This window comes from Neovison vison, chromosome 9, assembly GCF_020171115.1.
Source record: "Neovison vison isolate M4711 chromosome 9, ASM_NN_V1, whole genome shotgun sequence".
In the NCBI taxonomy this organism is placed as follows: domain Eukaryota; kingdom Metazoa; phylum Chordata; class Mammalia; order Carnivora; family Mustelidae; genus Neogale; species Neogale vison.
Window position 1 is genome coordinate 11,251,753 of NC_058099.1, and position 25,827 is coordinate 11,277,579.

General features: G+C 54.7%; 1 protein-coding gene across 10 annotated transcripts in view; it reads left to right on the forward strand.

The window, feature by feature from the left end:
- Positions 1 to 25,827, forward strand: part of DENND1A (DENN domain containing 1A) — a 495,826-nt gene that overhangs the window by 463,406 nt on the left and 6,593 nt on the right. For 5 of the 10 annotated variants that reach the window (XM_044264938.1, XM_044264941.1, XM_044264942.1 and 2 more), the window contains 2 exons: positions 6,304 to 6,360; positions 12,993 to 13,081. In XM_044264938.1, coding sequence (XP_044120873.1) covers positions 6,304 to 6,360; positions 12,993 to 13,081 — 146 coding nt within the window. Of the gene's footprint in view, positions 1 to 3,952; positions 4,098 to 6,303; positions 6,361 to 12,992; positions 13,082 to 15,147; positions 15,986 to 25,827 lie in introns of those variants that run through there. The other 5 variants (XM_044264939.1, XM_044264943.1, XM_044264945.1 and 2 more) reach the window with 3 other exon arrangements.

Below are 25,827 nucleotides of genomic sequence, written 5' to 3' on the forward strand. Positions count from 1 at the left end.
ATCCGCTGCTCTCTGTGACCCAGGGAAAGCCTTTGCCTCCCCGCCATCTATGAAATGGGGTAATGACCCTCATTCCCGTCCAGAGGATTCCCCTGGCTAGCGAGTGAGCTGGTTATGCCCCGGCCCACGCAGGCAGGAGGTGCTTTGGCTCTGCACTCTCTGCAGGCTGAACCTCCCCCAGCCCCTCTCGCACACGCTGCACACTCTGCCCCGGGTCGTTGCCGCCGGTCCAGCATTTTCCACCCCGGAGCGCAGTGCAGGGCATCCACTCACCCATGCTGCCCAGGTAATTAAGTTGCTATTCCAACACGACTTCCCCTCCTGACCTTTTGGAAACAATGTGTTTTGCTGCATCAACAAATTAACTGTAAATCAGATGCTGTCCTCATACATGTGGGTTTCTTATCCAGTGAGCATACTCACCTGGTCCACATGGCTGACATGCAAATGTCAAGGGCCGGGCAGAGGCCAAAGAGTTCCTCTCCTCTTTGGGACTTCTGTGTCAATCATACTTCCGGGCTTACCCTCTCACGTTTATATCTTGCCGTAGTCAGGTGGCCCCGGGTGGTGAGTTCACAACTTGGAGGCTTGGGCAGGGCCCTGTAGCTTGGGGGAGAATATCTGTCCTTAGAAGCCCACCCATCCTCCTCCCAACCATCTTCTACAACAAGGACACCAAGGCCTCTGATATGTCCCTCCCTGCCTAAATCCCTCCCAGCTGCTCTCAAGAGAAAAGCCACATCTCTTAGCCTGATAGTCAAGGCCCTATTATGGGACCCACCCCTCCTCCACCAACCCATCCAAGGTCCTGGCCTGCCTTGCCCTCATATCCATCCTTGCTCTAATCATGGTGAGCCACATAGTTCCCCTCTACCATGCAATTGAACTTCCTCCCACGCCCATCCAGTAAGCTCCTCCTCTGGACCCCTAGAGACCTCTGCAACCCTCTCTCCTCCCTGCGTTGTAACCCCTTCGATCAGAGAGGGAGCCCTTGGAGGACAGGACCATATCTTGCAGACTGATGTGCAGCGTACATGCCATTTATTAGATGAATGTTTGTTAGATGAATCCTCTGCCTCCTTTGGAAGGCCCTGGAAAAAGCTGCTCAAATAAGGAAGGGGAAGATGTGAGTCACTCTCTCACCAGCCTTTTCTCTTAAACAGATCTCTAACAACAGATTCTAACTTCAAATGGGTTAGAAAGCTGTATCAGAAAGGATTCCAGACGGCTATAGAAATTTGGGTTGACAAGGGTAGTGCAGTGTCCTAAGAAGACCTGCTTGTTTTAGTTCCTGCCACTAGCTGTGTGACCTCATACTAGTCCCTTAACCTCTCTGGGCCTCCTATTTCCTGCCACCGTAACAGGGACATGATCCTCCTCTAACTTGCCTCACCAGGGGACGTAAGGCTCAAAGGAAAGAAGAGAAGCAGGAACGCTTTGAAAGGAAAACACATCATATAAATAAGAGAGATTATTATTAAAATCCAGTCACCTTCGACAGTGCCTTGCTGATAGCACACTTCCTTGGAAGACCAAGGTCCTCACATCCACAGGACTTTTCTGGGAAGATTTGTGAGCCCAACAGGGACAGAGGAATGGCTGGGGTCGTCGTCAGGGGCTGGGCCAGAGCCCCCGCCCAGAACTGCAGCCCTACACCGTCCTCTCGCCGGAGCCTGCGACTCGACTGCGAGCCTGTTTTACAGAAGAGCAAACTGGGACTTAGGTTGAAGTAACTCACCCAAGCGGCAGAGCCGGTCGTGGACTCAGCTAGGAAATGGCGGAGCCACAACATGAACTCACATCTTTCTAACCCAAAGTATATTTCTGTAGTTTCAGCCCAAATACTCTTTGTATCTAAGAGAGATTTTTTTCCGTGATGTGCTTCAAATGCCACCAGACCATACATTTCTTAAGGACAAGAACTTTATTTTATTTTATTTTTTTCTGAATCTATGGGCCCTGATTTTGTTCCATAAACACACGCAGGAGGAATCTTTCCACTACTCGGGAATGAAACTGCTTCTCCAATTGGACAGGACCTTCGGGAAAACAGGTGCATGTGTTGATCATCAAAACCTCCAACCCCACCATCGCCCCCCACCCACCCCAGCCCAGCTCAGAAAGTGTGAGATGAATTGCTGAATGGAACTCTTCTTAGCAAGAGATAGCCAAAGGCCCAGCCTTCTGAACTCAGTTAAGAAACAGCAGTCCGTGTAGCCACACTTTGATCCAGCCAGGGAATCAGGGTTCCCATACAGCGTGATTTCTGTGCAAAGGTGCCCGGACTTGGCCCTCTCAGTTCTCGGCTCCTTCCAAAGTGATGCTCTCCTGGGTTTGCTTCCACCTCCTCCAGCAGTGGGAAGAGCACTGGACCCACAGTTGAGGCCTGGGACCCACTCCCGGCACTCCCCCCATTACCAGCTGGGGGCCGTGCGCGGGGCGCTTTACCTCTCTGCGGTCTGTTTCCCTGCCCACAGATGGATGTGCTCCTTGCCACTGGGGCCACCGGAAGAGCTGAACAAGCGGGTCCGGGCTCTGGACTGTGGGGTGAGGGGCAGAGAAGAGTGAAAGTCGGTCTGCACCCTCAGGGAGTAGAGACGCGTGGGGGTGCCCCTGGCTCACCCGAAAGACTTTCAGGGTGCGCTGGCCAGATCCGCAGCCTCCCCAGGCCCCACTCACACTGACATAGCCCCAACTTGCGGTTAGTCCCGATTCGGCCTCCAACCCTGGGGCCACGTTCTGGAAAAGGATGTGTCGAGTTGATCCTTCCCTGGCTTCTTACTTCACCTTCTCTTCCCACCCAGATCACCGGTCACCCCTGTAAACTCTTCTAATTGTCCCCAGGGTACTCAGCTCTCTCCAGCCTGTGTCCCCAGCTGTCATCCCAGCCCAGCAGGCTTGGGAAGCTGTCGCAGTGGTGTGTCCTCTGGTGCCTGACCCTGTTTACCCCAGCGGTGAGGCCCTGACAGATGGACCTCATTACCCTTTCATAGTGTCTCTAAATCCCCCCAACTTACTCTGCTCGCTTCTAGGGCGGGTGTGATCACGAGTCTACTTTCTTCCCATCATTGATAAAGTCAGTTGCAGAAGAACCTGCACGTCCTGGTGACCCTCAAAGGAAAATAAGTTAATTACAAAATCTGGAGAACTTTTTTTGAGTCTCTACACCTGCCAGGGCAGTTTAAGCCAAAAATCATTTGCTGAGCCCCTGTAATGGACCAGTACTGGGCTGGCCCCCAGGATGAACAGAGAGCTGAGATGAAGAGGCTCAGAAGGACAGCCTGTGTGCTGTGATGACCCGTGGGCCGGGAAGGGTAGGGAGGGCCTCCCGGGGGAGGTGGTGCTTGAGCCAGACACCAGAGGATAAACAAGAGGCACCCAGGGTGAGACAAAAGGAAATGGAAAGGTATTTTAGGCGAAGGGACCAGCATGGAACCTCAAGAACATGGGAGGCAACTCGGGGGAGCTGGACGGTGTGTTGGGTCGGCTGCGGGTGGTGGGACCCCGGGGAGATGCGGGGGAAGCACCAGAGATGAGACAACAGAGGTCTGTAGGTGGGACCCGGCGTCTGGAGGGCTTTGAACACTTCGGGTGGCATTTTTCAGAGGCTGTTAACGGCTAGAATAGGGAAAGCGAGTCTGGGTTCAAATCGATTGAACAAATAGGACGTAGAAGAAAAAACGTTAATAGGGTTTTGCCTGTTTAAGGTGGGGTTTTTTGGTTGCAAGACTTGGTAGCCTTTGCTGTGCTGACTGGCATTGTGAATCTCCAAAAGGAATAAGGCAATAGACAGCATTTCCCAGACTCATCTGGCCCAGGAACCCCCTTTCCTTCCTTCATACAGTGCGTCTCCTAGGATGCACTGGGAGAAGCTGGCCTTCCACTGGCCTTCCACTGGGGTGATTTAAGCTGGCGAGTGACACTAGTGGGCTTGTATTTTTTTTTTTTTAAGTCCCCTCTGGAGCAAGCGCGGAGATGGATGGGGAGGGGAGAGACTGGGCGCCGGGAGCCCGCTAACAGTGATAGTTGCCAACGTCCACTGACAGCCCTGTGGGAAGATCGTGGCCAACATGGTGTCTCTGAATCTTCCTGACAGCCTCCTTGGTGAGTGGGGCCGTGACCTGTGTTTGCACCAATGAGGAACGGGAGGCTCAGATAGCTAAATCACCGGTCTGTAGAAACCCAAAGGGTAGGGGGTCAAGTCCAAGACTGTCTGACCCAGGGGCCACCCCCGGAGCGCTCTGCCACCCCCTGCCCCCAGCAGGGGTGGAAACAGCTTGTTCAGAGGCAATGAGCCATGAGGACTGTGGACTGGAGCAGAATGGCCAAAAACAAGTGAAGGTGGGGGGCCGCGTGACAGTGGGGGAGGCAGGTGTGGACGAGGCAGCGGCCTGTGCACCGTGCAGGTGGCTCCCCTCTCCCTGTCCTTTGACGTCCACCTGCTGAGCAGTGTGAGCTGAGGGGCTCTATCCTCTTTTGCCCCATACTTTCCCTGTAAACATGAAGGAGAAGAAATAGGGCCGGGAAGCCATAGTGTACCTCCCACCGGACGTGCTCTGCATGTGCTGTGGGGGACCCCAGGACACTACTGAGTCCCTCTGCCGACTCTGCCACTGGCCCCTTGCTGGGCAGCAAGGGTCCAGGATGCTTGAGACATGGCCCCTGCTCTCTGGGAGTTGGGTACCGAGAGTGAGTCCCACGGCAGGTCTGGTGTCTGAAGACTGTCTCCAGCCAAGCGAGGCTCTAAAGCACCACCATCCAAGAGAAACGTGGCAGGAGCCTCAGTGCAAGTCACTTGTGGAATTCAGAACGTTCTAGTAGCTACATTAGAAAAGTAATGAGGGGCACCTGGTGGCTTAGTCTTTAAGCGTCTGCCTTCGGCTCGGGTTGCGGTCCCAGGGTCCTGGGATCGAGCTCCGCATGGCGCTCCATGCCCGGTGGGGAGCCTGCTTCTCCTCTCCCTCTGCTGCTCCCCCTGCTTGTGCATGCGCACTTGCTCTCTCTTGCTCGCTTGCTCTCTCTCTGTCACTGTCTCTGTCAAATAAATAAATAAATGAAATCTTTAAAAAAAATTTTTAAAAAGTAAAAAGAAACATGAAATTAATATTAAACCACATGGCCAAATTGTTTTTTAATCCTAAGATGGAAAACCAATGTAAAAAAGTTACTGAGATGTTTTACCTACTTGTTTCAGACTAAGTCTCAGAAATCCAGTGTATATTTCATACTTAGAGCATATCTTAATTCAGACTCACCACACGTGGCCATTGGCTGCCAAAGTGGGCAGTACAGGGCTGGACTTTGTCAGGTAAAAATGCACCTTTGTGAACAGCATGACCGAATGGGGAGGAACCAACCAGAAGCCCCGAGGGGTTTCCCGAGGGTCCGCAATCTTGGTCTCAAGCGTGTACTCACTTTCCTTACTCTGCCCGTGCATCTCCCACACCTGCCAGCGCATCTACACGGGGAAGGCGATTAAAAAGACAGAGCTTGACTTTCAAAATAAAGGGTTAGAGAGTAGAGCCAAGAAGCTGTGCTCTCTTGGTTTTCATTCAGATCCTAATTTCAAAAGCTGAGTGTTTTGTACAATTTTATTTCTTCATCAAACATTTATTTTGCAAATGTTTTTTTCTCCTGAGGAATAAGGATGAGCCCTCAAGGAAATGAACATTTGAAAGGAAGTGCAGGGGTCTGGTGGGAGGGAGACCCTGGGTGGTAGATGCCACGTAGCAGGGGGCACGGGGCAGGGGGTGCGTTGAAGGCAGCATCTGACCTACCCTCTTGGATAACAAATGGACATTTACCAGGCCGATGGGGATGGGTAGGTCATTCCACACTGAAGAGCGGCAGGAAACAAGGCGTGAGAGCCTGGGGCCACTTGAGGGTCTGCCCAGGTGAGCAAGGATGAAGGTTGGGAGGCATGACAGAGCCCAGGTCCCCGAGGACTCGGAATGCCAGCCCAGAGTCTGTTTGCGTTGTCACCCGAGGAGGCAGGGGGGCACACAGAGGTCTCAAGGCTGGGGTGCACCAGGGTCGGCTCGCATCTTAGAAGCTTCCCCTGGCCTGTACGGAGAATGGCTGGAGGAGGTCCTGCTGGGAAATGATTACAGAGATCCAGGCCTCAGAAATGCACATGCAGGACCCGGTGACCGGTTGGCGTGGGGGTGAGAGAGCGGGAGGCATCAAGGACGTTCCTCAGGGTCTGGCTTGGGGGAACCGGTTGCTTCCTCTCGTGTGCCAGGTGTGCACATGCATGGGATCATTTCCATGTGTACTGATGTCTTAAGTTTCACTTTAATGCAGCCACAAAGACTCCGTCCCACCCGCCCGCCGCCGCCCAAGATACAGCGCTCGAGGCCCGTGAGTAGCCGGTGGTTCTGCCCCCCCGCCTAACACTGCCTGAGCCGTTCTCCCCGCCTGACTAAACCTCGGGAGTTTGAATCCAGCTGCCTTGCAACACCAAACCGGGAATTGGGTTTTTCAGCTTCCCTCTCTGTGTGGCATGAATCCGGACTTGCATTTTCTGGGCTTCTGTCTCCTTTGTCCTGAGCCCGTCTGGCACCTTGCCGGTCGGAGCTGTAGGTAGCCGCAAGCCACTGTGTGGTGTGTTTGCCGTGTGCGCATCATTTGAGCCCGTCTCCCAGGCTGAGTCCTATTCTAGCCAATGAGCTTCAAAGTCGAGCTCCAGCCGCCTCTTCCTCACAAAGGAAGCAGAAGTGTGGCAGCAGGGGTCTCGTTCCCGCCAGAGCCGGGTTTGGAAAGGCATTTGATGTCCCTTTTGCGAGGGCAGAGGCTACGCCCAGAGAATCTCGAGCGGCCTCGGGTGGGGACCGGCCTCACATAGAGCCCCACCTTCCCCAGTGAAGTGCCAAGTCAGGGCGGAAAAGCAGGACGACATGCGACAAGCCCCCCAGCACCTGGGAACAGAGTGGGTGAGGCAGAAAGACCCCTCCGAGGTTTTTCAAGACAAATACTGTGGAAAAATCTGGGGTGCGGGGCCCCGTTTTCCTTGGAAGCTCAGACTTTGGCCCTGGCGAGGCATAAACACCGTAACGGGATCCTTTAAAGTGGGGAAACTTGCCAGGACCGTTGGGTGAGGGCTGTTTACCAGAAGAGGTGCTCTGCCTCATTCAAAGCAGCCACCGCTCCTGCAGCCCAGCGAAAGAGGTCAGGTTCCCGGCCAGCTGTGACCAGAGTCCCCACAAACCCATGCGCCAGCCCCCACCCTCCCCCTGACCAAGGCACATGTCCACAGCAATCCTGTGACATGTGGCAGCCAAGGGGTGCAGGTGGCCCTGCCCGACTGTGTCTGTTTTTAATCCACAGCGCACACGCCCAGCATCGCTTGGGTGGCTGCTCTCTGCGTGGATGCTGGAAAATTCTGTGGCACTGTTTACCTTCCCTTCCCTCCCGTGTGTGGGAGTTAGAGGGCCCTCGGGGAGGATGGCGGGGTTTAGATACCTTCACCTACGGCAGTTGTGAGTCTGCAGTTCCAACCACGTGTGACGGATCCCTCCCGAACCCAGTCAAACCACGATTAGCCCAAACCCCATCAGCGAGGCTCTGGAGGGGCCGGCTGGAACGTTCCTGCTCATTGTCATTGGGAAGAAGGCACAAACAGCAAAAAGAAGCTGCTTTGTGGAACAGGAAGCCCCTCCTGGGTACAAGCGTGTGTGATTTAGTGGGAGCTGCGGGATGAGGCACTGGCGTGATGGTTTGGAGAGTAGACGGAGCTGAGCTTGGGGACCCAGGCTCTGGGGCTTGTGGGCAAGGACTGAAGCTCTGAGCCTTGCTGTGCTCTCCCTTGAACGCGCCTTCTGTCTCTCTGACGTGCCCTCATCCACAGACGCTTTGACAGTGAACGGAGAGGACAGTCCTAGAGCCTGATGCCCAGCCCGCAACAGTGGTTCTTACTCTTAATGGGTCTTTAAACCTTACAACGTCTAAGGGAGGACTTGGTTTCTTGGTGACTGTTATTTGCCTTCGAGTTTTTATAGTCAGCAAGTCATCCCAGCCGAGCCTCCCAGCAATTCTACAAAGTGGGCATCATCTCCACCCATTTTAGAGATGAGAAAACTGATGCTTAACCCAACCCCCTCAGGTGGAGATAGGGGTCACCAGACTCGGGAACCTGTGGTCTTCCCAGGGCCCTCTGTCTGCATTTCCCTGGAGTCTGTCATAGCATAAAATCCTGGGGCAGTAGGGCGCCTGGCTGGCTCGGTCAGTTAAGTGTCCGACTCGAGACTTTGGCTCTGGTCATCACCTCAGGGTTGTGCGATCGAGGCCCACAAAGAGTTCCGTACTGGGCATGGAGCCCGCTTTACATTCTCTCTCTCCCTCTCCCTCTGCCCTTCCCCCTTCCCTCGCTCCCTCCCTCTCTCTGAAAAAAATAATTTCTCTCTCTCGCTCAAAATAAATAAATAAAAATTTTAAAGGGTAGGGTGGGGTGCCCGATGACTCAATCTGTTAAGCATCTGACTCTTGATTTCAGCTCAGGTCATGGTCTCAGGGTTATGAGATCGAGCCCTGCATCTGGCTCCACACTCTGTGGGGAATTTGCTGGAGATTCTGTCTCTCCCTCTGCCCCTCCCCCACTCACACACGCACGCCCACGTGTGCTCACTCGCTCTCTCTCTCAAATAAAATCTTTATTTTTAAAAGTTGTCTTCTTAAATAATAATGATTCTTAAAAATAATGATTAGCAGCACCAGCTGGGTTCCTTATGGAATCTCTAGGGCTGTGTCGGGCAAGGATACGGAGGTGAAGAGAATTAGCATTTATTTACTGAGCACGTTTTCTGTGCTTAGGACTGTGCCAGGCACTTGTATAATTAGGGTCTTATTTGTCCCTCCAACAGCCCAGGGGAGACAGAGACTGTTTCCCCAGCTTGCAACCAAAGCCACAGAGATAAGAGGCCAGGCTGGCCTTGGAGTCCAGGCCTGCATCTCCTTAAGCCCGCCACCCGGAGGATTGCTCTCCGAATCTCCTGTAGGGACCTAGGACCCAAGGCAGGCCGGGGCTCTCTCGCAAAGTGTGATCTGGGGCAGGACAGGTATTGGAGACCACTCCCAAGGACTCTGTGCTGTCTCACCCATGTGGGGACCTGTGCAGAGTCGGGGAGACTCCCACCGGCGACTCCAGGCTTGGGAAGGCACACGTGGCCCTGAGAACAGCCCAAGTAGCATTTGCCTCTGCCACTGCGCTGCTGCTGGAGGCTGCGACCCTGGTGCTCGGTGCTGGGCCGGCCCCAGGTTACAGTGTGCTAATGGGGCAGGGGACCTAGCGGAACCAGTTCTCCTGGACTTGGAAGGCAGAGAGGCCTGCCCTGATTGGAATCACAGGTTGGCAATTCCTGGCTGTATGACTTGGGGCAAGACAGTTAATTTCTCTCTGAGTCTTAGTTTCATCATCTGTAAAATGGGTTTAGCTGCAGCTGCCTGGTGAGGGTCATAAAGTCACGTGTGTATAGTGCGTAGCCCAGTGCCTGGCAGGAAGTGGGCACATATACCCTACTACTGTCACCCCAGATACCTTGGGCCAAGCAGAGTCACTGTGGAACTAAACTGGGAGTCTTGGAAGGCTTGGGCTTTCTGGGCGCAGCAGGACGCTGTGCCCCAGAATCTGCTCACTCTGCATCCACTCATGTAGGCCTTTCCAGTGGGCACCAGTGGAGGGTTCCAGTATGGAACCCCTCGAGGGCCTTGAAGAGAATGGCCTGACCAGTGCTCATGTCAGGGCCTTTTGGCCCCCTGCCGGGCTTTATCGAGTACTTAGCCACAAACATCTGGGCAGGAGTGGGGCCATTGGCCCAGGGTGGCAGGAACGTGGGGGCTAGGCATTCAGCCTTTCTGGAAGGAGCTTTGTAGCCTGGCACCTGTGGCTGGAGTTCAGATGTTACCAGAGGATTTAGATTTTCTTTTTTAAAAGAAGAAAAAGGAAAGAGCAGAAGAAAGCCTTGCCAGTGTCTGGTGGACTAAGGGGAGTGGATGGGGGCGTGCAGGGGAGAGGCGGGCTGTGGTCGGCCACATGTGAAGCGCTTTATAAGCTCGGTATTTATTATTTCTTGCTCACCATTAAAATCAAATGTACTCGGTGCTTTTGTATTCAATACACATTTAACCCTGCCGACTTAGATTTCTCAGGTTTTAAATCCAGTGGGGAATTGGCTGGTTTCCCAACTTTCCCCACAAGTCCCCCTTGAACAGAGCTCAAAATCCCTGTTTAGCATTTTCTCCCCTGGCGCTGCTGGGATCCCAGCACCGGCGGGGCCTGTCGCCGTTATGTGTGTTGTGTGCGTGCGTGCGGTTTCTTACCCCCTCCCCAGCCTCCCACCCCTCCCCAGCACCCCCCAAAAGACGGATGTGATCGCTGAAATATGACCGGCCGGTTGTCGGCACCGTCTTATGATTCGGGCTTCATTAAACCATTTTGTCTGTGTGTGTTGGTGCCTGGTTGTGGCTGTGTGTGTGTGTGTGTGTGTGTGTGATTCGCGCGCATACCCTCGACTCCCGTGCGTGCCTCTGTGAATGTGCAGTTGTGAGACTGCGTGAATTCCAGCGCCTCGAGGCCTCCGTGCATGTCTCGGGATGGCTGCCTGTGAGTATAATTTTGTGTCTGGCTTTGTCCACACTCGTCAGGTGTGTGTGACTCTGGGTGTGTCTGAGCCGTGCAGGTGACTGTCTCTGGGTCTGTTGTGCCTTCCTGTCTCTCCCCCGCCTCACCGCCTCCCTGCTCCCCTCCCCCACCCCCTTCTCCCTGCTCTGTCTGTTTTATCATCCCTAATGAAGCAGTCTTCTCCATCGATCCTGCTGATTGCCAACCCATTCCTTTTGTTTGTTGGCGCTGAGCCATTCGGCGGCACTCTGACAGCTCAGCTCGTCTAATTAGCTCTGTTGTTCTTTTTCCCCATGTTTCACCACGTTGCAAGTTCAGTTGAAGTTGCCACAAACTTAATCCCCCCATTTCAGCCACAAGTTCACATTCCTCACCCGCCTTTATTGTAGCGACCAGCGGCCATGTGCAAGGACAGGCTGACAGGCCTTCACAGCTGAGCTTTGCCGGAACCCCCACCCCAGGACCCCCGGGGCAGGGCAGAACGGCTCCGTCACCCCACACCGCACATCCGCCCTCGTGGTGAAAAGCCTGGGGGAGCATTCCAACCCGGTGATCCTGCGCAACAGCCATGAGAGGGAGAGCGGTCTGGCTGTGGTCAGGGAGACCGGCTCAAGCTGGAAGGGCTGGGGGATCTAGCCATCCATTCATTCAGCAGTGGTGACTGAATGTCTGCGCTGTAGCAGGCCCCATTCTGACGACACCGATGAGAACGGCAGCATTCTTGGGCACTTCTTAGATTCCAAGCAACCTCATCCGTTTGTTCCTAAAAGTCTCACTGGGTGACCACCGCAATGCCAGGCGGCTCTGAGCAGGATACTAAGTGAGGGTCAGGCCATCTTAGATATCTTAGATGGCGTCTTCGAATTCAGAGATGCCCCATCCCCGTCTCCTTTCTGTTATTGATAAGGTCACAGAGAAGCCACCGTGTACGCCAGCTCCTTGCTGGCGCTTTCCCTGTGACATCTCGTTGGACCTTCGTTCAGAGGAACCCTGTGGAAGGAGACCACAGATTTGGTGGAACGCATTTGGCGGTTACCGCATCTCTGATTTGCCAAATAAGGCTGAGATCATACTGGCCACTCCACAGGAAAAACTCTGGTTAGATCAGACATGCGGAGACCCGAGAGCTTGGTGAAACTCTGCAAAGACTTGTCTTTGATGCAGCCAACTTCTGTAATCTGTGTTCTCCAGCCATTATGCTGGTTGCCCACAAATTGCTAAGGGGGGCCAGGGTGTTCAGGGGAGAGGGCAGGCAGTGAATGGGACATGTGTGTGCTCTCCTTCCCTGTCTTGTTGGGGAACCTTAACGATTGTGGCATTTAATCTACCTCGGCCCCTTGTCTGCAGAGAGAAAGCAAACCCCTACACTGGGATGTCCAGGCATTTTTATTGGCAACAAAAGTCACAGACAGACTTTCTTGGTTTAGCTCTCTCTAGTCCCTCTCTGGCATTGGAAATGCTCAGAGATGATGGTGCTAAATTTAAAGCCATGTAATGTTGATTGGACCATACGAGGATTTTATCCTTGTAAGGGTACCCTCAGATTCTTAGCCTAACTCCCATCACAGGCGATGGTCGGGGGGGAGGTGTCTTTTCCTGTAGGCCCCCATCTTGGCTTTCAGATGCAGCAGATCAGGAAGAAAAAAAAAAAAAAAACCCACCCCATCTTGTTGCTGTAGCCCAGCTGTGGATTGATTAGGAAACTGTGTATTTCACTATGCAGTACACCCTCCGCTGAGCCTCAACGGGGTTCCCATGAATGCAGGAGCTCCATGGGGCATGCAGTGTCCAGGCTGAGTCCTGCTCAGGACTGCCCAGAGATGGCCTGGGGAGCAGAAAAAGGATTTTTATTGGCACTCTGTAATGCTACCATTTGCTTTATTCCCCCCAACCCGACTCAGAAGAAAATAAGCATTGTAGAATTCCGTCGTAAAAAAGAATGAAATGAGCATGTGTACTGTAGAGTTCAAGTCCAAGTGAAACCTTTTTGTTCTACCAGACCAGTTTCAGGGTTCTTGAAGAAGTGGGAACTTTTCATAAATGAGGGCCTCTGTGTTCTGGGTCCTGCATGGACAGCATCTTGTTGAACTCCCACGGCAGCCCTGCAAGCAGTCAGGTGGCGCTGTCCCCTATCTGCAGACGAGGAAACCAAGCTCTTCAGAGAACGCTTTCCCACTTGAGGGGACCACAGAAGTCTGGGTCGTGTGTCTGCTGCAAATTCAGTGGCAACATTCTCGCAATAAGCAGAGCTTTTGAAGCCTGTACCATGCAAACGCCTCAGGGTTTATTTGGGGGCTGGGGGATCTAGATCTGCAGAATGTTCCTGTATGGCTTTTCCAACTCACTCCTTGGGGCCTTTCCCCCGTGCCCGTTCTAGGTACGTCCGCCCCGTCCGCACGTCGTAAAGAGACCGAAAAGCAACATCACAGTGGAAGGCCGGAGGACTTCTATCTCAAGCCCTGAGCAGTGAGTACCCGTTGCTCCCCTCCCCTCTGTCTGCCAGAGCCTGAGCCCAGGGGGCCAGGCCTTCGTGCTGCAGCCGTGGCCTTTGAAAGGCTCCCTGGCCTGAGCGGGTGTTTCAACAAAGAGGTCAGTTGGGGAGCTGGGCTTGATCTTCTATGTCGGCTTTTGCTAGCAGTTGTCACGCCTGCAGGAGGCCCCAGAGACCAGGGAGCCAGGCCTCTGGGCTGTGTTTTGAGTGGCAACACCCGAAGTGTACTCAGACAGGCTCAGAAGAAGGTTCCAGGCCTGGGTCAGCAGGGGAGAGCTGGGACCCGATCGAGGGGGCGATCTGTTTAACAAGAGCCACCACTCTCCCAAGCCTGGGGTGCTGGAGGGCTCTGCAGCTTGGATTCAGACCCAGAACTGTCCTGGGCCGCCGCACTTGTTTCATTAGGACTTGGCTTTTCTGCCTCCCCTCTGGTCCGGAGGGGCCCGGGCTGGGTGTTCTGCCAGAAACTAGCGCAGGGCCTGGTTCGGAGTCCCGTACGGGATAGATGCTGGAGGGAGGAGGTGAATGACGAGGCAGGTGGACCGGCGATGCCTGGAGATGGAGCTGCGCACAGCCCCAAGTCCAGAACCCTCTGGCGTGCTGCCCTTTGTTGCCAAGGCCCACGGCCTGGGGCTCTGCCCAGACAACTCAGCAGCTACACACTGGCTTCTTGGGAGGCTTTGAAAAAGTACACGAAATCGTCTCAGTCCGGGGTTTGTTAGGGGAACCGTACAGTTGCCCCAGGGACCCTGAAGTCCCTCGGGTGAGGAGAGGAATGCTCCTCCTGTCTGCTTTACTTGCAGAAAAGTTGTCAGGGAAAGAAGCTAAGGGAAATGGCAGGCCCCAGCCAGGGAAGGAGCCAGAAGGAAGAAACAACTCTGAAAGGTCACGCCGTGGCCTAACCCGGGCTGCAGTGTACTTCAGCTCTTCTAGGGCTCTCTGGCTTACAGCCTGGCCTTGCCTGAGACCACTGTGTTCTTAGAGAGCCAGCCTACCTGGGCCTGCCTACGGCTGCCCGGACAGCGGTAGGAGACTGTGTGTGTGTGTGTGTGTACGCACATCTTGAAAGATGCTTGATTATGCAAAATTTGGAAGAGAAGACTCCTGAAGTTGGTTGTAGGCTTAACTGATCCCCTGCACAATAGGACGGTGGGAATATGAAGGACTAAGTCCCTGGCCACCGCTGGCATGGATTATGATTGCCCCCTTGTGGAGAAAATGCCATATAGCTTCAGAGTGCCTCAGACCCCAGAGATTTCTCCTTAGGGAGGGATGAAATGAGTTACTTTTCTTGAAAACCATGTCTTTAAAACTGGGCTAAATCTTTAAGATGCTGTGCGGGGAGACAGGGTCACCGGCCTGTGGATACTGAAATGCAAACCCAGAGTGTCCTTGCTTTGCCCAAGAGCACACCAGACCAGCAACGCTCCACGTTTCACTGAAAAGCATTTCCCATGCTGTGTCCGGGTCACCGAGTAGAGGTCGGAATTCCTAATTATGTTTATTTATGCCATTGCTCTCCCAGCCCCATGATAGGGGACGTGTCTTCAGTACAGGCCAGAGAGCCAGTGTCTGGTTGGTAATCCTGTCCCCCTGGGTGTCAGCACATCTGGGCCCATGTCACTTTCCGTTTCTTTTTGTAGTGTGCCTTGTTTGGATGTCTGTTCAGGAAACCTTTGGGGTTGAAACAAACCAGTGGGAACATGGGAGCGAGTTTAGGGGGTTGGCACACTGGCAGCGATCAGAAACAAATGAGAACCTCTGTGGCCAGGGCTCAGCAGCCCCAGCCCTCCAGGTGATCAAGGTGCACGTTTGGGGATATGATTCCGAGAGTTTCTGTTCACAGTTTTTAATGGGGGGGGGCTGTTCTCCAATAATACCAGTGACATCTCGGTACAACTGGGGTATTTTCCTGCATCTCTTCCCATGCTGCCTCTCCACCCCCACCCCCCACCCCCACCCCCACCCCCCGGTGTGCTCCTCCATTTCCAAATACCATGTCACAACAGCACTTGGATGTGTTTTTCTCAACTGTCATCAGCTCCAGCTGGCAAGACCAAGTTCTTGAAACACAGGAAGCATCCAGCGGAAAATATTTTAATAAAACAGACTCCTCATAAAATATTGTTCTGCGGGGGAAAGAAACCAGCTCCGCCAATCTGTCAGCATTGTGCTGGGAGACACGAGAAGACAAGCCGGCAGGCAGGAGCCAGATCCTAATGGGCCTTTGTTGCGGGTGGTTCCGTGTGGGGCACACGGACTCCGTGCCTGGCCCTTTAATCTGGCCTGGATTTTCTGGACTCAACGGATCTTTGTCTCCACTGGGAATATCAAAGTACACGGCAACTTAGAGGGTTTGGCCCGCAGAGAGAGATACGGGATCTTTGAAGTGGCGGGAAGGGTTCAGTCGTCCCGACTTCTCACCCCAACTCTCACTTCCAAACAGCACATTAAATAATTAACTTTGTGGACAGCAAGACGGAGCTGATTAACAATAAGACGGTCTCCCTGGCCTCCCGCAGCCGCTCAGCGTCTGGAATTCATCAAGGCCCGGTAGCACCGACTGCCAGGTCTGCGGCCGGGCCCTCCGTTGGATCCAGTTTTTTCCTTCCAGATGATGTCCATCTGTCCATTCACGCATCCGTTCACTCAGCAGAGAGCTTCCCAAACCGACCAGGTGTGAGCGACTCGGGATATTTAAAACAAGGCCTTTAAAGACAATCCCCTCGCTGACTCTTTTGTGACTCGCGTTTTCCCGAAACAAAATTTCTCGTATGTCAGATGTCCTTTCCTCATCAAAGGTGGGTGTCCTCGCCCCTTTAAAGCCATCCGATAACAACGGGAAGAACGCTTCCGAAAGATTTCCGGGGAAAACATTCTTTCTGTTTCTCAGCTAACACTTGTTAATTAATATTCAGCGACTATTTCTCCTCAAGAAGTACTAGCTACTTGCATTATTATTCAGGAAGGGCTGATGGAAGGCCCTGAGGGTTCCCTAGGGTGAGAGCTTGGGCTAGGAGGGGTCAGGCAGCACGGGCTGTGGGTCAGAGGCCGTCCAACAGCAAGTGCAGTCAAGCGCCTCTTGTGTTCTAGGCCCTCTTCGACTGGTGTTTGTTTCTTCTTGCACCGAAGGGGAACTCAGCAAATATATGTGCTCCATGTTCCCGGGTCACCCGGCTAGAAGGTGACAGAGCGAGGACTCCAGATGCTGCTTGATTCATTTTCTCAGCTACACTCTGCTGCCCGCGGGGGTCCCTTGTCAGTTTGGCTTTGCCTAGAGAGACGGTTCTGGGTCCTGTGTCCTAAGATGACTTTCCCCACACGCCTCTCTTCTCTGGTTCCTCAAAATCGGGAATTGGAGCTGTTCTGTCCACCAGCGTTCCCTGGTGCCTGAGTGTTTCTACCCGGAGAAGGAAAGACAAGCAACACTGACTGGACGTCCTTGGGACTGTGAAGGGGAGGTGGTGGCTTTCCCATCTAACAGGGAAACTGAGGCTCAGTGGGGGACTCTCTAGTAGAACTAGCGCAGGGTCTGCAGGCTAGAAACCGGTAGCATCAGCTGTCTGCTGACACAGACCTCACCCCTTCCTCTCTACCATCCAGCCTTTTTGTCGAGAACCTAAGTAGGACCATGAGCTACTCTGAGTGATGGGGGCAGTGGTGGCTGCAGGGGCCGCGATGTGGTCCCCGTCTCCCACCTGCGAACGGTCGTTTCAGCCGCGGTGTGCGTGGCTGTCAGGCCCCAGCTTGTGTTCCCCTCAGGACTGCCCAGCCGCAGGATCACGCCCAGCATGCAGAGGAGGCCAAAGGCAGGGAGTCACCTGCTGGTCCCCAGGCGCCCCTCTCTGCCAGGCTGCCTGTCATTTGTTCCCCACAGCGGGGGTCGGGCAGTACCCCTCTCAGAGTCCAGGAGGGTACACAGGGATGTGGTCAGCCTCCACCTTGTTTAACCTCAACAGCCCAGAAGGGGGCAGCTCGCTGTCTTCTGAGCGTTAATGGCCAAGAGGCTGACAGTCAGGGTAGCTCAGAGACGCACCCAGGGCCGACCAGCTAGCTGCACAGCCTGGACTCCTGACCGCACACCTCTGTCTCCCCTCCGGCGGGTGAGCCCCACAGCACCCTCACGGGGGTCCTATCTGCGGGCTGGTTATTTGAAGTTTCGTTGTACTGAGTAGGAGTGGTCCAGAGTCAGGCGCCGAGGGCCCACCAGCCACCTTCGGGCGCACCTGGCTGACCGGATTTGTACAAAATCTGCTCTTTTCAAACAGTTTCTGTTTGTCTGTAAAAATAACCCAATAACCTTAGAATCCAGGAGTTTGAGAAAAGAGACAAGTTCATTCTGAACCTCACTCCTTGTTAGCATTTCTGCAGCTTCCCCTCCGGGGTTTGTCCTGTTGGTCATTTGCAGAGCCGCCGTCTCCTTGCTGTACTCCAGCCGCTGGACTCGCCCCGGGTCCTTGTAACCCCCGCTGCTCCCAGCTGTGGCAGGATCCCGCTTCGTGTGCGGGCGTGGTCCGCATCACTACACCCCTCATACTGGTCTGTAGATTGTTCTAGGGGTTCACGAACATGAAACACCAAAATAAATACCCTTGTTCTTAAAGCTTTTCTCATTTGATACCATCTAGGGAATGGAACGATTAACAGCTACCATTAGCCAAGAACTGCCGGCTAAGCACCTTGCGTACGCCATTTCATCTAATCCTCCCAAGAAATCCGGAGGAGTAGGTATCGTTAGCTCGATTTTCTAGGAGTAGCTGCGACCCTGAGAGGTTGTCGTGGCCCTGTACCACAAGTTCTAGAGGCAGACTTCTGTTCCATGTTGCTAAAGAATTTGCTGAAAGAATTGTACCACTTTATACTCCCACCAAAACTCTGGACTCCCTGTGAATCTGGGTCTGGGGGACCCAGAGGAACATGCATTAGAAATCCTTCTGAGCAAGGAGAAATCCTACGGGTTGCTCTGGCCAGACAGACAGACAGTCTGTGTACCAAACTGCCGGCCCACGCCGCTTAAGGATGGCAGTCTCGTCATCCAACTTGCACCACGTGACCCCAGCACCCAAAGCCCCAGAAGATTAAAATAAGATCAGAAGAAGCTGCCAGAAGCATTTAGTGAGAGCTCTGCCCAAAGACAAGGTCTCAGAACTCTGCAGCTGTGTCTCTGACCAGTGGCACACAATGGGCTGCTCCCCGCCATCTCAAGACCTGGGCTTGGCACGGCCTCAGTGGTGCTGGCCATGACTCACACACGGGTAGACCCCCTCTCTCTCTCCCTGCCAGGCCCAGAGCTGCCCCAGGGGGTGCGGCTGGTGAGCCACTAGGCTGCTGGGCTGGTGTGTGGGAGGCAGGGGGGACTCTGGCACCCCACAGCAGCCAGCCAGAGACCCTGGGCAAGACTCTCTCCCCTCTTTTTTCCAACACAATGACTGTTCACATCCCAAAGAGCACAATTTGGGAAACTGCCCACAGGAGCCGCCCTAGCATCCTAAGGCAGCTGGTACACCAGTCTCCCCTCCCACAGCAGCCTAATGCTCACCCTGGTGCCTCCCCATGAGCTGGACCCTCCCCTCCCTACACCCACAGTCCTCCTTCTTCCCCGGATACAGCACCGACCTTCCACTTTGCAGTATTCCCTTTACATGACACACAGGCACCCCGCCCCCGCTTCCCCACCCCCGCCCCCCCCCGGCCTCCTCCCCTGCCCACCACATGGGGGTCTGGGAGCCCCTCCAGGGCAGAGCCCTTTAGCTTCGACTCTTGGACTCCTGGACCAGAGCCTAGGCCAGACCTCTGCTCCGGGATGTTTCCTGAATGAATGAACAAGGGAATCACTGAAGGCAGCCTGAAGCTTATAGGCCAGCACCCTGGACATGGGGAAGGGGTGTCAGTTAACCATAAACGTGTAAAGAGCACCTACTACATGCCAGGTGTGATTCGGTTGTGACTCTGAGGCTACCAGCCCCTCTCCTGCCCAGAGCCATTTAAGAGCCAGAAACTTCCATCCGCCCCAGGAGCCAGTCTCCAAGATGCCAGCTGGGCCCTGGGCCCCGGGGGTGGGGACAGCTGTCTAGGTACTACCCACTGGCAGCCTTCCAGGACCTACTCCCTGAGTGGCCAGGAGTCCAAACACCAGAGCAGAAGGTCTCAGACCCAATTAGCAATGTGAGAGGCCCCTGACCCAACTCAGGCCCCCAATTCCCTCTCCAACAGTGGGTTCCGGGCCCTGGAGACAAAGCCATGCCAGGAGCCAGATGTGGGTCTGAGCCCAGACTGAAAAGCAGGAACTGCCACGGAGTTCCCAGGGATGGGCAGCAGCAGGAAAACACAGGTTTCCCTCATCCGCAGCCACTTTTGCCTGACAGCCGAAGGGAAGGCCCTCTCCAAGGAGCAGTGGCGACAGCAGTTAGTGCCCCACCCGCAAGACTGGCTGGTTTCAGCCTCCTCCGAAAGCTTTGCCACCTCACCTGAGCCCCTCCCTCTTCCCGGCATCACGGCGCCACGTCTCATGCCTGTTTCAGGCTGGCACTTCCGCATGTCACCTTGGTTAACTCCCCACACCCCAAAAGTCTTCGCGGTGCAGGTGTTTTGGCCTGTTCAGCCATGAAGGAAGCAAGGCTCTAACACAGGTGGAATGACCTACCTTGGATCCAGAATGTGCCCCCACGCCCGCGTCCACCGCTCTCTCACCAGACACCCTGCCCTCCACCACGGCTCCACGGTCCCCACAAAAGACTCGGGCTCATGGCAGGCCGTCTTCGGAGAGAGAGGGGCAGTTGGTCCTCACAATCTATACAGCTTCCTTTCCAGATAGGAAAAGTGTGGAAGGTGGCCCCGTCCCCCCAAGGTGTCCCCATCCCCACGTTCCCTCTACTAAGGAGCCCGAAGAGTGAGACAGTAGAGTGAAAGCCCTTGTCCTGCGTTCGGGCCTCCCCACCCATGCGTGTGTTCACCCAGGGGCCCGGGAAGGACTTCTCAGGGTGTCTGGAGGCAGGGGTGAGGACATGTGAAATTGACACTGGTGATTTTTTCAAAGAAGGAATGAATGAGTGTATGATAAGTACAGTGAGTACAGTGAGGCTGATAAAGTGGTCAAACAGATGGACTCACACAGATCAGAAAGGCAAAGGGCACAACAAGCCCGAGAGCGAGAGAGATAGAGCCAAGCCAGTAAGGTCCCCTGCTGCCCCCACAGCCCCCACATCACCCCCTGACCCCTCCTGTCGTCTCAGTCCTCATGCAGGTTCAAGACCCTCCACCACCTGGTGTCTGCCCACCCCGCCAGCCCCTTTTCTCGAAACCCCCACCCTAACCTCGAGCCCCTTGTGCCCACTCCTCCAAGGGACACCTGCCGCCTCCTCCGTACTCATGACTGAAAGCGCAGCTCCCGCATCACCTCCCAAGGGAGCCTCCTCCGAGACCCCCTGAGCCAAGTATACCCCCACCGCTGCCCTCCAGCAGAGCAAGTCCCCAGGGGTGTGAGAAGAACCTGATCTCACAGCCACCTGTCCCCACAAGGCCAGTTCACCTGACGGGCAGAACTGGTGATCGTGACTCATTACAGCAGTGATTCTGTCTTACTGTTTCACAGTAGAGACTCACATACAGCGGCGTGGAAAGACCCAGTGTCCAGCAGGTTCTCTGTCTCCTCTTTCTCCTTGGGAATGGTCCTAGCCATTAGCCCAGGTCACACAGAGGATAGCGCCAGCGCTGGTCCAGAGCTTCCCCCCTGTGGGTCTCACACCAAGCTCGTTTCCCCCAAAGACCACCCTGACTTGCTTCGGAGTCTTGTTCTATTGTTTTCACCTGTGCACATGTGCAAGCGTGGTCTGGGGTCCCGGCCCCACACTACGGTGATGGGGAGATGGCGTGACCGGATTCCCAGACGGGTTCTGTCCGGTCATTCTGACATGCTGTGATAGGCCAGGCTGGGGACCACTGACCTTGACCAGGAAGGTTTCTGAAGGCAGGAACCACCTCATATTCATCCTCGAATGCCTAGGGAAGACCCTTCACAGGATGAAAATGCGCAGAATCTATTTGTTGGCAGGTGAACTTGGTCTTTTGGTAGTAATTGAGTATGTACTAGGGTACGGGGCATGAGGCAAAGCCCTTTATGAATAATTCCATTCAGTTTTTTGAAAACCCCATCAGGAGGGATGTAGGATCCCCATTTTACAGCTAAGAAATTGAGGTGCAGGGAGGTGTAAAATGACTTTCCTGAGCTCATCTGGCTGGGAAGTGGGGGATGATGGAAAGCGGGACAGACTGGCATCGCTGGGCAGGCAGGACCTGGCCTCGTCCTGGGGCCTGTCCCCACTCATCAGCCCAACCAGAGCCTCATCATCGGAGGATGCCAGGGTGGCCGAGACATTTACCAAGGAAAGATCCTTTGTGCTGGAGTGAAAGGATCCTTTAAAAATGATCACCAGCTCCCCTCGTTACCTCCGGAGACCAAGTCCTTGCTGATTTTTTTTTTCCCCTTCTTTATCTCAAGTACATTTAAATGTCAATTAAATTTGAAATATCTACATTTGTCAGCATTTCATTTTGGGCCAGCGTGACGTGCTGCTGATTTGTCCACGCGATGTGACACATGAAAAAAACTCTCAAGATGCAGATCTTCCTCATTAAAAAATAAGCCCGTGCGATCCCGGCGAGGCGGAGAGCCACAGAGCACGTCCCTGCTTCCTGACGCCGTGTCTCTGACATGGTATTTAAAAAGGAACAGCCGCGCCTGTCACCACTGTCACACGCGCCCGCTAACCGGCGACACGTTAAACCAAACATTAGAAAGGGTTCGGGAAGTCATCTGCATGGGAACTCCGAGCCGAGATGAGGTGGGCAGAGGCGGGAGCAGCCGTGGGAGACGATGGGGTCTGAATGGTGATGGACAGCGGGCCTTTCTTTCTTGCCAAGACTCTGGCAGCCCTCGCCGGGTAGCCAAGTTCACCACGACCTGCCTTTTCACAGACAGCTCTTTGTGTGTAAGAAAATCCAGGCGAGTGGTGGATGGCAGACTGCAGGGTAGTCGCTGAATTGGGTTAATGAGGGAAGAGGTACACTTTTTTTTTTTCCCCTCATATTCTGCCTTAAGCTAATAAAAAATTTAAACCTGGACATTTTCAACGATTCGTCCTTTATCTCTGACAAATATCTGGCTGTATGTTTCCTAGGAGGACATGAGCAGCCGAATTTAAATAAGTTTATTTTGAAATCTCACTTTTTATTAAAAGTAGAAGGGGGAACACCCTACCCCTTCTTTCATTATTTCAGGTCTGCAGGACTGAAGAGGCAGGACCCCAAAGTGGTTTCGAGTCAGGCAGACCAGATTCCTGGCTCTACCGAGAGCCGCTGTGTGACAGTGGGCCAGTGACTACGCCTCTCTGAGCTTTGGCTTTTCTGTCCGCAAAGGGAGGATGTGACCAGGAATTAATGAGAAACTGTACAAACAGCATTTAGCCTAACACTTGTAAGTACAGCCGGTCTCCCCACCGTCATCCGTGTGGCCCAAAGCCTAAAAAAACACCGATCGGACCAAACCATCCCTGGCAAGGTTCTCTGTCACTCTGGAGAGAGAGATGGTGTGTTAAGGAGACACCCCGGGCCTCTTTCTGAAGCCACAACGCAACCCGCCTGGCCTGGCCAGGAGAGCTGACTGGTGAGGGAAAGTGGTTTATGAGCTGGAAGCTGAGGTTCCCTCTTCCCCCTCTGCCCCCCGCCCCCGGGCCCGCTCCGCCACCACACCAGTGTGGGAGGACATAGGATTGGACAGGACCGTGAACTCCAGCCGCCTGGCTGGGTGAAGCCACGATCCAGCCCAGCCCAGAGGCTCTCTGCTCGCACGTGAATCCAGACACTCCTGGCAGCTCGTGTGTGGAGCTGTGATCTCGGCTTCGCCGTCAGAGCCAGAGGAGGGGAGCATGCTCAGACGGGTGCGCGTCCCCCTCACGCACGTCTGCTACCAGCCTGGCTGACGGGGACGTGAGGGTCCTGGCCTGGAATCCCTGCTTGTCACTTCCTGGCCAGGGCCCATGGTCGCGTCTCTCCTCACGGTGATTCCCAGAGCTCAGCCGGCACTGGGTCTGCTCGCAACAAGTGCTCCGAAGTACATCTTGGATGGGTGTGCAGATGGATGGACGGAAGGACGGATGGACTAATGACAGGCTCGTTTTCCATAAAATCAGTGCAGTGAAGCCTTCCCACTAGGCTGCTGGGAGGGGTGGAAGTCACCCATGTGAAGCCCCTTGATGTTATCGTAAACCTTTTTCCGAGATTCCTGCCTGCTCCTCTACCCCCAAATGCGGTCCCATTCTACCGTCTCAGCATCTCAGAGGACAGATGAGGACCCCAGGGGACACTTTTCTGCTGCGGCCGCAAGCAGATGGAAGGGACGGGTGCTGTTCTGGGGCTCCGGGAAGATGGGGGTTGGGGTGGAGCCTGCCTTGTCTCCCCAGCGCACTGGCTTCCATTCCTGAGATCAGGAACCTCCATTGCACAAACGGCCACACGTGGGGGTCAAGAGAAGGACAAGCCAGGCCACTGCCCTTGAGGACCTCGACTCAGAAACGGAACTGCGGGAAGTTCAGGGATACCGATAAAGTGCCCCAACACGCAGCCCAAGGGGGATGCGAACTCCATCTGGGGGAGGACTCCAGCTGGGAGTTCCAGGAAGGCTTTCGAGAACACCAAGTGAGCCGGGTCTTCAGACCGAAGAGCAGTCAGTGCCCCAGGCAGAGGCGACGGGATTCTGTGGGGTGTGCAGGGTTGGGCAGGAGGAGGCAGCAGATGTGGACAGGGCTGGGCAGACAGCACGGTGTCTACCCTGCATGGAGCCTGGGCTTGGCCCTGCCTACCCGCAGCCCTCGCCCCTGCCCACCCAGCACATTCCACAATCTCCCCAGTGTGGAGCCTGAGGCCAGGGTACCTGTCTACCCCTCTAGCCCTCCTCACCTGCCCGGGAAAGCCACCCAGTGCTAGAAGTGGGTGCATCCCCCTAACTTTTAAATGGTTGAGTAAACCATTCTGTAAATGTCTGAACCTCATTGTTCCGAACCCTTAACGGGTTTACTCACCACACAACCAGCGCCCTCGGCATCGCTACTGGGGCCATGCATGTGCGGGCGTTAAGCTGGAGAGTGACAGGGTTGGGTCTGTGATGCACAGCAGGGTTCCAGGGGCTGCCTGGAGTGGCCCTTTTTGCCACACCGTGTTTTAGGTCCCAGGGGATGTGGCAGGAGCCGGGCGGCCTTGATTCTCTGGGTCACATCGCCCTGCCCTCTTTCCTGACACCAGAGGAAAGCACGCGACCTAAGCCAATGCTCTCTCTGGTCCAGGAAGGGCCACGTCCCTTACCATCCAGGGAGGTGGCCTGGGCAAGGACAAGAGTTCTGTGACCCGCCATCTCCCTGTCCCTGTGCACAACCCTGGCCAAGCGGCTTCCCTTCTCTGAGCCTTGGTCTCCGCTTCAGTATGAGGACAAAGCTCTTAGCCTGCCTGACGTGCAGGGTTAACACGAGGAGGGAGAGTCAAGGCGGGCACGGGCCGGGGAGCTCTGCGGCGCTGGGGGCCAGCCGTGGTTCTACCACGGAAGATGACCGCATCGCTGGAGACAACTGGCTTGGCACCTGCCGGCAGGTCACGGCACAGCCCACTCTCCCGGTCCCTCACCACCCTCCAGCGTGGTTCCCATTCACTTTTCTGCCATGAAACCCAGAAGGAACTGCGTCAGAAAGCAGAGAAAGGACCTGCTCTGTCCAGGGGTGGGGAGAGAGGAGACTGCCCCCAGCTCGGACACCCCTACACTTCCCGCCCCACCCTCTCCCGACTTCCCCCGCACCCGGGGATCCTTGGAGCCCGTCCCCGGCAGCACGTGCAGGCTGGAGCCGCGGCTGGGGGGTGGGGGGGCCAGATGGGACCCGAGCTTGCTGGGTCCGGCTCCGCTCTCGCAAGCCGTCCACTCGTGGGCCTGGGTCGGTGTCTAATTCATGACGGCCGCGTGGACTTTCTCGGGACTGCGCGGTGTTTATGGAGGCAGAGCTCACAGGTGGCTGACAAGGGAGATGTATTTTTTATAACAATGAATATTTAATTTTCCACATCACAGATGAAAAGACTCTCTGAAGAGGCGTGCGAGAGAGAACTCAGGAGAGCAGCCGCTAATCAGGAGGGGGCCCTCTAGCCCGAGCCCCTCCACGTGGCTCACTTTCTTCTGTAACTTTCTGTTTTTATGTTTTGCTGCTTACTGAAGTTGATACGCACATTGTAGAAAGTGCAGAAGACACGGGAAAATTAAAGGAGGCAGGGTGGGCGATGTCACCCCCAAGCCCCCTAGCTTTTGTCGACATGTACATACGTCCCTTTCCAGTCTTTTTTCCCTGCCTTTTCGCATAAGTAGGTGAGAGAGAATGTAGTCTAATCACATTTCTGCATCGTGGTGTGGAGATTTTTCTTTTATAAACAGTCTGGGTGATGGGTGTGGCTCCTTTTTGGCCGAGTATACTGGCATTCACCAGCCTCCTATTGCTGGAAACGTAGGATGTGCCGTGTTTGAAGATTGTGAGCAAAGCAGCAGTGACCATCTTTGTGCATTGTTCTTTGCTACATTTGGGTTATCTCAATGGAAGGGGAGGGGATGAGGTCATAGGAGAGTGGATCACATGTTTGGCAAACACTCGGCTTCTTTCCTGTCTGGGACCAGCTTCCCCGCCTCGGGACCTGT